The 13,175-nt window shown below is 52.2% G+C and overlaps 1 protein-coding gene across 2 annotated transcripts in view; it reads left to right on the top strand.

The window, feature by feature from the left end:
• The window catches only part of USH1C (USH1 protein network component harmonin), a 48,679-nt gene that overhangs the window by 6,543 nt on the left and 28,961 nt on the right, over nucleotides 1-13,175 (top strand). For both annotated transcript variants that reach the window (XM_021719482.1, XM_008071835.1), the window contains exons 2-9: nucleotides 3,946-4,013; nucleotides 5,701-5,844; nucleotides 5,990-6,128; nucleotides 10,391-10,499; nucleotides 10,615-10,639; nucleotides 10,845-10,902; nucleotides 11,166-11,260; nucleotides 12,671-12,755. In XM_021719482.1, coding sequence (XP_021575157.1) covers nucleotides 3,946-4,013; nucleotides 5,701-5,844; nucleotides 5,990-6,128; nucleotides 10,391-10,499; nucleotides 10,615-10,639; nucleotides 10,845-10,902; nucleotides 11,166-11,260; nucleotides 12,671-12,755 — 723 coding nt within the window. The remainder of the gene's footprint in view (nucleotides 1-3,945; nucleotides 4,014-5,700; nucleotides 5,845-5,989; nucleotides 6,129-10,390; nucleotides 10,500-10,614; nucleotides 10,640-10,844; nucleotides 10,903-11,165; nucleotides 11,261-12,670; nucleotides 12,756-13,175) is intronic.

The following is a 13,175-nucleotide window of genomic DNA, read 5'->3' as shown; positions in this document are numbered from 1 at the left end:
GGAGAATGGTGGAGACCTACTGTGGACCAGGATATGTATATGTACCTGAGCACAGGGCATTGGGCTAGTGGTGGAGACCTACTGTGTGCTGGAAGCTGTATATGTACCTGAGTACAGGGCATTGGGAGAATGATGGAGACCTACTATGTGCTGGGTATGTATATGTACCTGAGCATAGGGCATTGGGATAATGGTGGAGACCTCCTGATGCTGGAAGCTGTAGATGTACCTGGGTGCAGGGCATTGGGAGAATGATGGCGATCTGTTGTGTGCCAGATATGTATATGTACCTGAGCATAGGGCATTGGGAGAATGGCAGAGACCTACTGTGTGCCAGGAGCTGTGTATGTACCTGAGCATAGGGCATTGGGAGAATGACACAAAGCACCCTAGAGCAGGGGCTATCGAAGCTGGTCCTTGAATTGATCCTGGGAAGAATTCCAGGAGAGGCCACAGTATAATTTTAAAAAACATTTGAAAGGTAATTTGATTTGGACCACAGGGAGCACTACCAAAAAAAGGCATTTATTTGAGTAGTAGTGGCATTGTCAGTGCATGGGTTCAGGCTTCCGGAGAAACATCCATCTTTCTGTTTTCTTTCTCAGTGCCTTTTAAGTCCTGAAGTATGAGGTGTGAGCATGCATTTTCACTTGGGCATGGTCAGAGAACAAAGCAGTGCTGTTATCTCCGAGTCACTTTGAGACATTCTAGGTGGAGACTGATCCCTGTATTTGCGGGATCTCCCATGTAGAGAGCATTTTTGATAATGTATCCCTTAGATTCATCTTTAGAGAGCATTATGTGTAAACCAGGTCTGTTTCCTCAGCTGTTATGGCATACAGAGAATTTTTTAAAACGGTTGAATCAAATGTGAAGGCAGATGGGTTGTTCTGATGAGGACTGGGAGATTCCAGTGTATTGGGGAAGGATCTGTCCAGCTGGAGCCTGAGTCTGTGTGCAGTGGGCCAGGGCAAGACCGGAGCCAGGCTTGGAGGGACCTAAGCAGTGACAGTGGGTGGACACGAGGCTGAATAGCTGACCTTTGTGTCTGCCTCAGGAGGAGACTGGTAGAAGGCGACCTCTGGGTGCAGTTTGGTGGGCTGCCCACAGGCCAGGAGCCCAGGACCCTCAGGGCAGGCCCATTCCCACCAAGACCATCTCCAAGTGGCCTGTGCTTGGTCCAGGGAAGGCAGGAAAACAGAATTCCAGACCCCAGTGTTGCCAGTTGCCTAGTCTCCCTTTTCAACTCTTCATCTAGTACACAGTAAACACAGGCCACCAAGGACAGCCCCTGAGAAGGTTCCCTCTGCCTTCATTTTCCTCGTGTCACCACCCATGGCTAGATGGAGGGTAGAAGCCCTTGGGTCAGGACAGCCTCACTCCAACCAAAGCACATGGGTTTATACTCTCCAAAGAAAGCAGGTCATTTCGATTCTAAGAGTCGTTCAAAAGCTGTTTTATTTCTTGCTCATGACAGATCACACCAAAAGGGTTTTCTTAAGTGTGCAGAGGAGATAGGTATTCACAATCAGGGAGGAATTCTTGAAAGCAAAGGCTTTGAAACTTTGGCCTAAAGGGAAGTTATTTTCCCCTGGAAGGCCCGAGTCACATCAAATAGACATGGTAGCAGAGAAAGCATGGGCTTTAGTTAGTCCTGGGGCCTTGGGTAAGTTGATTTAACTTCTCTGATCTTCAGTTTCCTCATTAGCAAAATGGTGTGAGAAGATCAGCCTTCAGAGGCTGGCTTGATAAACAAACAGAATCAAACCCATGAAAACTCCTGGTGCCACTCCATGGGAGACCCTGGGGGCTCTGCAGCACCTTGCATCCCCCCAACTGATTCCACAGTTGCCATCCAGTCACCCGAATTACATGGACAAACCAGGGGTGGGGAGACAGATTCATCCAGGACTCACTTATTGAGCACTTACTATGTGTTAGGCATGAAAATTTTAGAACAAAACAGACCTCATCTTTCTCCTCCTGGGAGTTTCCACCCAGCAAGGGAAACAGACAAAACAATTCACACACACACACACACACACACACACACACACACACAAAACCCCTTAAAATTGCACATTGTAATTAATGTAGTGAAGGAATTGAAACCTCTCTGTGAGGTAGGAGTGGGTTCTGTCTAGACAGATGGGCAGGGAAGACCTCTCTAGGAAGCAGGCGGCCATTCAGGGAAGGGAGAAAGTGATCCAAGCAGAAGGAACAGCATATGCCAAGGCCCTGAGGCTGGAGCGAGTTTGGCCTGTGGGCAGAACTATAAGGAGGAGGCCTTTGTAGCCAGGAAGAGTGGTGGGAGAGGAGGTTGGGCTTTGGTAAGTCAAGGTAAGGAGTTTTGATTTGAATTTTGTCTTAAGTACCAGAAGAAACTATTAAGCAAGCGAATGACATGATCTAATTCATAAAGGTATTTCTGGCCCCTCCTCTTGGAGGAGTTCAGAATTTTTCTCTGCTCTGACTCCTTCCTCGTGGCCCAATGTAGGCAGCCCAGGCGGTCTCAGGAAGGTCCCCCAGCCCTCCCACACAGGCTTGGGCTGAGTGGGGAGAGAGCTAGATGGGCTGTGTCTTGAGAGAGATGGACTTTGGAGGTGACCCCTTAGGTGGTATGTGCAAGAGCCCAGTCTGCCATCCTATAGCAACACCCATCCGTTCAATGCTCCTATCCTCCATCCTCTAGCTGACTGGAAGTCCTTGCAGTGAAGTAGGGAGATAGCAGGGGTGCCCTTACTGGAGCAGGTGGGGTGAATTTCTGTAGTTGCTGAGGTCCAAGCTATGAAGTCAAGCCAGCCTTCAATGAAGTGCTCACCCTGATTTAGAAGGAGGAGACCAGATCCAGGCCAGAAATCTTCATTCTATATTCCCTGCTCAGGGCAGAAATCCTAAGGACTGAGCCCAGAATGGCCTCTCTGTGTGGGGACCCACAGACTACCCCGGGTCTTCCAGAACCCTTGAGATAGCCACAGAAAGTGGTAAGGCCGCTCTGACCCTTCTCTGAGGACCAGTCAGGGGAGCTTGCAGCTTCTCTCTGTGAAGGACTGAGGCTCTGGAAGGACTGAGGCTGTTGGGCCCAGAAGCTGAGAAGAGAGGGACCCAATGATCCCTTAAGCTTCTGCCTTTCCCTGTTACCTAGCCCTGGGCTGAAGAGAGAGCCAAAGATACATCACATAGAGAGATTCACACTGCGCTGTCCTGGGAAGTGGAATTCAGGGCTCCCCTGGGATCGAGGTGCTAACGAAACACCTCCTGAACCTGACCTTGGAGTCCCAGCTATTGACGTCAACAAAGTTGAAGTGATGTAACCTGACTCTCCTCCCGGGGGCATGTGCAGGGACCTGGGGAGGGGAAGGAGTGGCCGGGAGACTGAGTAGTGGACAGATCTTAGGGCCAACCCAGCTTAGGCCTGGACGGGACTGGGTGGACGTCCCCTGGCATTGGTGTCACAGGAGAACTTAGTGGCAGGGGGCTTCCGGCGGGTGGGATGTGCTACTTGGGTGAGTGGCCCAAGTCCTTCCTGAAAGCATTTATCCGGCACTACAGCCATCATCAGGTAAGACAAAGAGCTTCTTCCGGACATGGGTGACAGCCATGAGGGTGAGCAGCAGCTCCGCCATGGTGGTGTGTTGCTGTCACATGGGGTTCACATGTGCGCGCATGTGTGCTCTCCTGTGCGTGAGCACATGATGCTCCACTGGGGACGAGGCTCAGCCTGGCCACCTCTAGAGATACAGAGGTCCTCCTGTGGCCACATTGGGGGGTCTGCATGGGTCTGGTTTCAGGGTCATAGGGGCAGCCTGACCTGTGGTTTCCTTCTCTCCTTATGACCCCTGCCCTGTGCAGATGCTGGGAGTTCCATGGGGGTGGCCTTTCCTCCCTGGGGTCTGCTATGGAGGTGCTGGGCAAGAGCTATAATTCTGCCTTTGGGTTTTCCAGGTGGACTTTCTGATTGAAAATGACGCCGAGAAGGATTATCTCTATGACGTGCTACGCATGTACCACCAGTAAGTGTGCTGGGCCCGGCTCCCCTGGGCCACCTGGGCCCCTTTGTCTTCAGAGGCCTGGGAAGGGTTGTTCTCAGACTGAGGAGCTCAGGAGATGGATGCCCAATGCTCCTGGGAGTCAAGTGGACATGCTATTCACTTGTTTCAGCAAATATTTACACAAATACTTGATCCTTGGCTCCATGCTAGGGACTAGGGTATACTTGTGAGCAAGACAGACTGGTCTCTGTCCTTGGGGTGCTCACAGTCAGATGGGGGGAGGCTGTCTAGTAGCCAGATAGGTTCAATAGAGTGTGATTGTTGGGATGGACCAGCAAATGCCCTGTGGCCCAGCCCCTGCACTGGCTGTCTCTGGTCACCTGTTGCTTTGGGGTTCATTCTGTATGCATCTATAAGCCCCTGCTACTTGCTGTGGAATCTGGAAGTGAATGTGATCTGCTTCCTTCCCTTGCATGACTCATGGCCTGGCGGGGGGAGATGGACAAACACTACAAACACAGGGAATACTCATACAAGTTACAATAAAGCACCTGCTAAGTAGAGGCAAAAGCAAGAAGGGGAAGAAACAGTTCTTGTTTCCAATTGCAAGGGAAAGGAGAGGACCAGGAAGGCTTGTCCCAGGCTTTGAAGGATGAGAAAGATTTTGACAATTGGAAGGGCATTCCAGGATGAGGGGTCTGCATCAGCAAAGGTGTGGAGGCATGAAGACACAGGGGAGAATGGGGAAGGATGAGTAACCCGAGGGGAGTGGACTTGGGGTACACTAAGGTCACAAATAGCCACCAGGCTGGAGAAGCAGCATAGAGATAGGTTATGAGGGCCGTGAGCAAGCTAAGAATGAGTTTTGTCTTCTGGGCAGTAGGGAACCATCGGAGGACTTTAAGCAGGGGCGGGACTTCCACTTAGAAAAGATTAGATGAGAGTGGGCAGATTGACAGGAGGTCTGGAAAGTGTGACGGAGGTGGCGTGTGCGAGATCTTGTGAGGGTCAGATCTACAGAGCTCAGCCATGGGTCACAGTGGAGGTGAGAGTAAGAGAGGCCCCGTCAGCATCTCACACAGAAGATTACTGTCTGGAAAGATCCAGGACTTCAGAACTCGGCAGTGCAGGGCTTGAAATCTTGCCTTGATTTCATCTACAAAATGGGTCAACAATCCCTAGTGGACTGGTGTCCCTGGGATACTTTTTTTTTTTTAAGTTGGAGTCTCACTCTGTTGCCCAGGCTGGAGTGCTGTGGCACACTCACAGCCACCCCAGCAGCGACCTGCTGGCTCCAGCAATCCTTCTGCCTCAGCCTTCCAAGTAGCTGGAACTCCAGGCGTGTGCTACCACGCTCAGCTAATTTTTTGATTTTTATTGTAGAGACAAGGCGTCACCATGTTGCCAGGTTGGTGTCAAACCCGTAGGCTCAGGCAATCCCCTCGCCTTGGCCTCCAAAAGTGCTGGGATTACAGGCTTGAACCACTGTGCCTAACCATCTCTGGGATACTTAACATGAGGGAACACGGTCCTCTGAGGCATTTGGCCCAGAGTCAGGGGCTCTGGGCTTTTTGGAGCATTTTCCTCAATTCCAAAGCCTGGGCCCAGTGGGTAGGGATCCAGGCTGGAACCGCTTCCTTTGGAAATCCCTAGGTCCTGGAACTCATGGCCAGGGGTGAGGTTCCAGGCGTCCCCGGTGTCTCCACAGGACCATGGACGTGGCCGTGCTTGTGGGAGACCTGAAGCTGGTCATCAATGAACCCAGTCGCCTACCTCTGTTTGATGCCATCCGGCCCCTGATCCCGCTAAAGCACCAGGTGGAATATGACCAGTTGACTCCCCGGCGCTCCAGGTACAGAGGGGGCCACCAGGCTGGAGGCGGGGTTGGGGGATGGAGTGCAGAGAGGCTACCCTGGGATGGACAGAGTCCTTCACCAGTGGATGAGGCAGTGCGGACAGCCAGGCCACAGCATCACCGACCTCTCCCGCTGGGGCAGGAAGCTGAAGGAGGTGCGCCTGGACCGGCTGCATCCAGAAGGCCTCGGCCTCAGCGTGCGTGGTGGCCTGGAGTTTGGCTGCGGGCTCTTCATCTCCCACCTCATCAAGGGCGGTCAGGCGGACAGCGTCGGGCTCCAGGTGAGCCAGTGGAGTCCCAGGGAGGGAGGCCAGGGCCTCAGACTTCCAGCTTCTTCCTCGCTCATCCACTAAGACTGCATAATCACCCACTTTTCAGTGCCTTTGGGAGAGGAAGAGGCTGAGGCACCCTGGCAGGTGTTCAAGGACCATAGAAATCAGGCCATGGGCAGCTGCTTGTTCTCTTTTCTTTTTTTTCCCCAACAGAGTTTCGCTCTGTTGCCTGGGCTGGTATGCAGTGGCACCCTCACAGCCACTGCAGCCTCGGCTTTCTGGACTCAGGGGATCCTTCTGCCTTGCCTTCCAAATAGCTGGAACCACAGGCATGCGCCACCACACCCGGCTAATATTTTGGTTTGTTGTAGAGACAAGGTCTTGCCAAGTTTCCCAGGCTGGTCTCAAACCCTTGGGCTCAGGCAATCCTCTCACCTCTGCCTCCCAAAGTGCTGGGATTACAGGCGTGAGCCACTGCGCTCTCGGCTGCTTGTTTTCTTGAGTCATGGTGAGAATCTGACTGCCTCCTCCCCCCACCTGCTATGGCTGCACTTCACCTCACCCTCCTGCTTCCTGAAGGAGGCACATGGTGATGGCAGAGCACCTGAAGCTTTGGAAATGTCACCTCTTACCAGCAGGGAAAAGAAAGCCCAGTGCAGTGTGATGCCCTAGACTGTAGACTCTGAAGCCAGATTACCCAGGCTCAATCCTGGCTTTGTTCTCCATGAATCTTGTGACTTTGGTGAAGTGACTTAACCCTGTGCCTCAGTTTTCTCATCTGTAAAATGGGATGATGATAATATTATCTTCCTCATCTGGTTGTACAAGGAATTAATGAATTGATATTAGAACATGCTTGTGACCTCACCTGGCATATAAGTACTGGACATTTGTTAAGTAAACAGGGAGAGGAGGATTTCAGGTGTACCTGTCGTGTGGCAGGTAACATACTCACAAGCAATCCTCACTCTATGTACTGAAGACATATCCCCATTTTAGAGTTAACAGAGGCTCAGAGGCCAGGAAGTGGCAGAGCCTGGATTAGAACCTGGGTCTCCCGGCTGCCAAGCCTAGAAATCTCTCCTGGCACCCCAGGTGCCTCTCTCTCAGGGTCCCCACACCTCAGTGCCTAAGCAGAGATGGGCAGGCCTCCAGATCTCGCTCCTGCTGTAGCCCACAGCTGTGTTTTGTGTGTCTAGGTGAAGGTGCCCCCTCCCCCAGGGTTTCTAGCATGTCTGTTATCAACATCCCAGTACGGCTGCCAGGCCAGGGCCTTTGGGGGGGGTGCTCCAGCACTAATGGTACAAGACACCATGGGGAGGGGGGTGAGGAGACCAGGAGCTGACAGACATCACTTTGTTCTAAATCCCTGTCTCACGGCTCACTGGTGGCGTCTGAAATTTCAGCTCCTTCATTATTTCTTTCCTCTGCGGCACATTTTCCAGCCCAGAAACGCAGCAGCCAGAGAATAAACATAATGAGCTCCTCTCTTGGCGTCGCTGGGGCCCTCTTTTTTTCCAGGGCGATGCTCCTTCCAGGACAGGCGCTTCTCAATGCTGCCTCGGTGACTGGGGGCACTGGGGTATTTTAATGAGACTTGGAGGGTTACACTCCCATCTGTTTCTCGAGCCTATGAATTATAGACCCTTTCTCTGGCCAGCGGGTCTATCTCTCCTTTGTGCCACTGTCCCTTAGATCATCGTGTCATCGTGGCCGGTGCACAAAGGGCCTTTTGCAGGGCTCCACGCGGGGTGAGGGGGAGAGGAAAGTAGATCCTGTAACCTGAGGCTGTGTGGGAATCATTCTGCCTGAGTTTCTGGGCGGGTTCCCCTTAGGAACAGGACAGAGAACGTTACTCAGAGGAGCCTGGGGGGAAACGGTTGCATCCCTTGACCTGTCTGAGTTTCATGTTTCTGGGGAGACCTCATGCACGCAGGCAGCTAGGAGAAGATTCTGGAAGTTAGAGCAGGGGCATGTTCAGATACAGCCTGGCTGGGCTAAAGACAGGTGAGCCTGGAGCCCCTGTAGAGGCCTTGAACCCTTTAATAAGATCCAGTCCTAGGGCTCCATCTCTCTGTGCTTGTCTCCTCCTGGAAATACTTGAGTTTTTTGTTGTTTTGGGGTTTTTTTGAGTTGGAGTCTCACTCTGTCACCCAGACTGGAGTGCAGTGGCTGCTCCTGGCCACGGCAGCCTCGACCTGCTGGGCTCCAGCGATCCTTCCGCCTCAACCTTCCAAGTAGCCAGAACTACAAGCACACACTACCACACCCGGCTAATCTTTGATTTATTGTAGAGATGAGGTCTCGCCAAGTTGCCCAGGTGGGTCTCGAACCTGTGGGCTCAGGCAGTCCACTAGTCTTGGCCTCCCAAAGTGATGGGATTACAGGCTGAGCCACCGAGCCCGGCCGTTTTTTGTTTTTTGTTTTTTTCCAAGAATATCCTGTCTTAACCTATGCCCTCTGCCTTGCGCAGGGCAGCCTGTGCTATAAAACTTGCTGTGTGTTCTAGACCGGAGATGATTCTCTGTGCCTTGGTTGTCCTAGCTGTAAAATGGACAGAGTAATCCCTGCCTTCGTCTGGGACTTGGGGGCTCCAACAGGTGGCAAGGATCCAGAGAGGGCAGGATGCAGGGGACTACAGCCAGGCTTGGCCAGACGCCCTTCTTTCTGCTTCCAGACACCCAAGAAACAACACTTGTCTGTCAGAGAGACCTGACATCAAATCCCAGCAACACTGTTTATTAGCTCAAGCAAGTCTCTTTACCTCAGAGTCTCAGTTTCCTCATCTGATTAACAGACAAAAATCAACAAATTTCTGGTTGTTGTGAAAAATAGTCCAGCTGCTTTCGCCAAATTAAACATCTCCAGAGTTCTTTGGCAAGCCCAAATTAGACGTCTCCAGAGTTCTTCAGCCAGCCCCCTATCACCATGCCTTTTTGAGCACCCCGCCACTCCTCTTAGGTGCCTGAAAAGAGTGAGATCTTCATCCAAGAGTGGCAGGGAAACATTCCCGGCGACAGTGAGAGAGTGTCGCAGAGGGTGGGAGTTGCCCCAGGACTCCTCAGAGACTGTGTGCCCACCCAACCCCTATCCCCCGGGCCCATAAGGAGTCCAGCGTGCATCCTCACACGGACAGCAAGTCTCCACAAGGTTAGCATGTGTGGCTTGAATTAAGCCCCCAGCTGACTTGCACTGGTCTTGGATCCAGTCTCTGCTTTGCAACCCTGTGGTTGTTAATTGAGGAGCTTCAGAATTGATCCCCAGGGCCGAGGTGCCTGGTGGAGCCATAGTGCCCAGCAGGGGGCGATCTCCCACCCTCTGTGACACTCTCTCATGTATCTGTATCCAGGGCTGGCCCCGCAGACCCCAGAGTCCCATCTCCCCGTCCTCTCTGGCCTAAGCCCTGAAAAGAGGGATCCAAGCAAAGTACTTAGGGTTCAGACCTAACTAATGATAGCGATTGCAGCTATCACTTGAGCACTTACTGGATGCCCCACACTGGCTGGCTTTGCACACACAAGTTCACTTAATTCTCACAGCAACCACAGTATTCCCCATTTTATAGATGAGGAAAACTGAGGTTCAGAGAGGTTTAGAGACTTGCCCAAGGCATGTAGTCAGCAAGCATAAAAGAAGGAACATGCGCCCAGGACTTCTGATGCCCAAGCCCTGTGCTCATTCACTGTTCTCTGCTTGCTCACAGAATAGAAATTCAGAGGTCAGGGCCGTGGCAGAGTTAAAATGTTCATCAAGTTTCCTCAGAGTGGAAAAAAAGAGATCATGTGTGTGTCGGTGATGTGAGCTCGGGTCAGGAGTCACGGAAGGTCCCACCCCGACTCAGTTACGGTGTCTCGATGGTTAACAGAGACGGGGGAACCCGCTTCCTAGGGGCAGGTGGGACAAAGTCCAGGCATGAGCGACTTCAAGCTGGGTGCAAGGCCACCCCTTGCATGGATCCCAGAGCCAGTGGGGTGAAGGGGTACCAGAGTGAGGGCACAGGGTCCGGGTTCTACTCCTAGCCCTGCTACCACTCACTGTATCCCTCACTCTTGGTTTTTTCATCTGTAAAACGGGGGAGAAAGACTGCTTAGAAATTTCTATCTTGGGCTGGTTGTGACAGGGTACTAGGGCACACGTCCAGGTTTACTCTAGGGGATGGCATGGCTACCATTCCCTTTTTCTGGAGAGTAGGCGGGGAGCGTGCGGCGTGAGCCTTCTCAGCCACTGCCACACCCTCTTCCTGGTCCCCATCCCCTCTCCATGCTTTCAAGGTAGGGGATGAGATCGTTCGGATTAATGGCTATTCCATCTCCTCCTGTACCCATGAGGAGGTCATCAACCTCATTCGAACCAAGAAGACTGTGTCCATCAAAGTGAGACGTGAGTGAGGTCCTGGTGGGGTGGGGAGGGCTCCATGGTGGGGTGGGGCAGACAGCGGGAGTGCCAACCTCTGGGGAAGAGGGAACCATACTAACTCCCTGCCTCTCTCCTGCAGACATTGGCCTGATCCCTGTGAAGAGGTAAGTAAGGCCCTCTTGTGCAAGTCGATTCTCCCCTGTGAGCCCTGGAGTCCTGGTGTCCGCCTGAGGTCTGGCTACCAACATGCCAGTGCTGTCCCTGGGCCAGTGGAGGTGGGAAGCTCTGGATATGACTGGTCTGGACTTAGGGCCTGGTCCTGCCAACGTCTCTTGCTAACAACCTTTCATCTATCTCCCTTCCCGTCAGCTCTCCCGACGAGCCCCTCAAATGGCAGTATGTGGATCAGTTTGTATCAGAATCTGGGGTAAGCGCCAGGACCACCTGTGGTGGGTTTGGGAGGGTGGTCTTCAAGGAGAGGTATCAGGTCTTGAAGGGAGGGTTTGCTCTGGGGACATGCTCTCAGGGGTTTCACATGGGCCCCCAAGACATCCAGCACACCCCTGTGGGGCAGTGGGCCCTCAGCCAGGCCAGACTGGGCAGACGCATCCCAGGGACAGAATGGCCATGCCGATATGCCACTTGCACACATGTGGACACCCAGCGACCCTGCCTCTGTCTCTCTTCCAGGGCGGGCGAGGCAGTGTGAGCTCCCCTGGGAATCGGGAAAACAAGGAGAAGAAGGTCTTCATCAGCCTGGTGGGCTCCCGGGGCCTTGGCTGCAGGTGGGTATAGGCACATCCTAAGGTCGTTCATGGCCCATAGACTCCAGCAGGCCACACCTTTCCCCTTCCTCACTGCTGCTTCTGAGGAGACACTTGCCCGCCAGTGATGTGACTTACCCACTGGTAATGACACATTTGATGCCTGATTTCTCCTGTGAGCCTCACAGCAGCCCTGCAGGACCAAAAGGACAATTCTAACAGGTCCCATTTTACAGATGAGAAAATTGAGGCCCAGACACAGAGCCATGTTCCTTTGGTGGGCCCTTGAGTCACTGCAAAAGAGGCTTGTTTGGCTGGTCATCTTTGCCACAGATCCCTTGTCACTTATTACCTTGTAGGCTTTCTTGAGGGGCGGTCAGGGAATTCCAAACACACACTAGGCCACACAGGGTGTTCTTGTTAAACATGTGGGTTCTATAATCACTCAGATCCCAGTTCTAGCATTGTTCGGCCACTTATGAGCTCTCAAACCTTGGACCGGTTACTTAACCACCCTGAGTCTCCGTTTCTCTCTCTTAAGTTGAGGGTAATAATTCCCACATTACACAGTGGTTGTGGAGAAAATAAAACTCCAGGCTTAAAGCCTGGTAGGTATTAAGCAGTTGGTAAATATTTGCTATTCTTATTTAAGTTGTTCTTAATATTTCTTTTCATTCACATTTATTCAACACTTTTGTGCCAAGCATAAGTGATAAAATGTCTCTCCTTTCTAGGAGATGACAGCCTAATATAGAAGTCAACCACATAAATAGTTTTAATACAGGATGACAAGGAGCTACATTATGGGTTAGGGCTGGCAAATAGGTTTCCTATCTGTGCCATTTCTAGTCACTTAGTAGTGGCTGCCTGAGGTACTCTTTTGAAAAGGATTCTAAAGCTGCTTCCTAATTTGGTGGGAAAGAGTGCTGTGATCAATTAGTGATGTCTGCCACAGGTCTAGGCAGTAAGGATAACAGTACAAGCGCCATCCTTGTGGTGGATGTTATAGGCACACCAAGAATGGAGCAACTAATTTAGTCTTGGGATAGAATAAGGGGTCTGGTGAAAACCTCATAGAGGAGATAGACTTTGAGTCTTAAGGAATAAACAGGAAAGAGCTAGAAAGAGAGCAGAAACAGCATTTGCAGTATGTTGGGTGAGGGGCTGGGTAGGGGGAGTTGCAAAGCATTTTCTGGGGCTGTTGTCCAGGGTAGCAGTGGAAATGAGGGTAGATGGGAAAACAGAGGCTGAGGAGGTAGACAGTGCTGGAACTGTGCCAGGCACATAGTATATCTTAGATTCGGGGCTCATGGGAAGCCTGTGTTGTAAGCACCGGGCAATGGGCAGAGGGGGCAGGGCACTGAGGAACAGCAAATGCTGCAGGAATGGGTGGTGAAGACAGGGCCTCACCACATTCCCCGCCTCCCACAGCATTTCCAGCGGCCCCATCCAGAAACCTGGCATCTTCATCAGCCACGTGAAGCCTGGCTCCCTGTCTGCCGAGGTGGGGCTGGAGGTGAGCGACCCTGGGCCAACCCCTTGGGAGCATGTGGGGGCAGGGTGGGCTGTGGTCCCACAGTGGTGGAGGCATGTGCCTTCCCACATAGCCCTCTCCCGGTGGTCACTGAGTGATGACTCTTACCCACCCCCCACCGAGGGAAGGCTTCACAGAGTGGGGACGTTCGACTCCTTTGCATCTTCTCCAGCTCTGAAAGTCATTGGTCCTGAGCTTGGGAATGTCATGATAGTGATCATGGAATTAACATGCAGTGAGTGACAACTTGTACCAGACATCATTCTACACCCTTTACATATCACAAGAACCCTGAAGATTAGGCACTTTTGTTATCCCCACTTAGCAGATGGGGTGATAACTACCCCCACCCCAGGGGGGGTGAAATGAGGGAATTTATTCTCTCTGAGACCCAGAGAAAGT

The sequence above is a fragment of the Carlito syrichta genome, unplaced genomic scaffold, assembly GCF_000164805.1.
Source record: "Carlito syrichta isolate Samal-C Ts95f unplaced genomic scaffold, Tarsius_syrichta-2.0.1 Scaffold314760, whole genome shotgun sequence".
NCBI classification, from domain to species: domain Eukaryota; kingdom Metazoa; phylum Chordata; class Mammalia; order Primates; family Tarsiidae; genus Carlito; species Carlito syrichta.
Note: the sequence above shows the minus strand (reverse complement) of the source record. Positions and strands in the feature narration are given on the sequence as shown.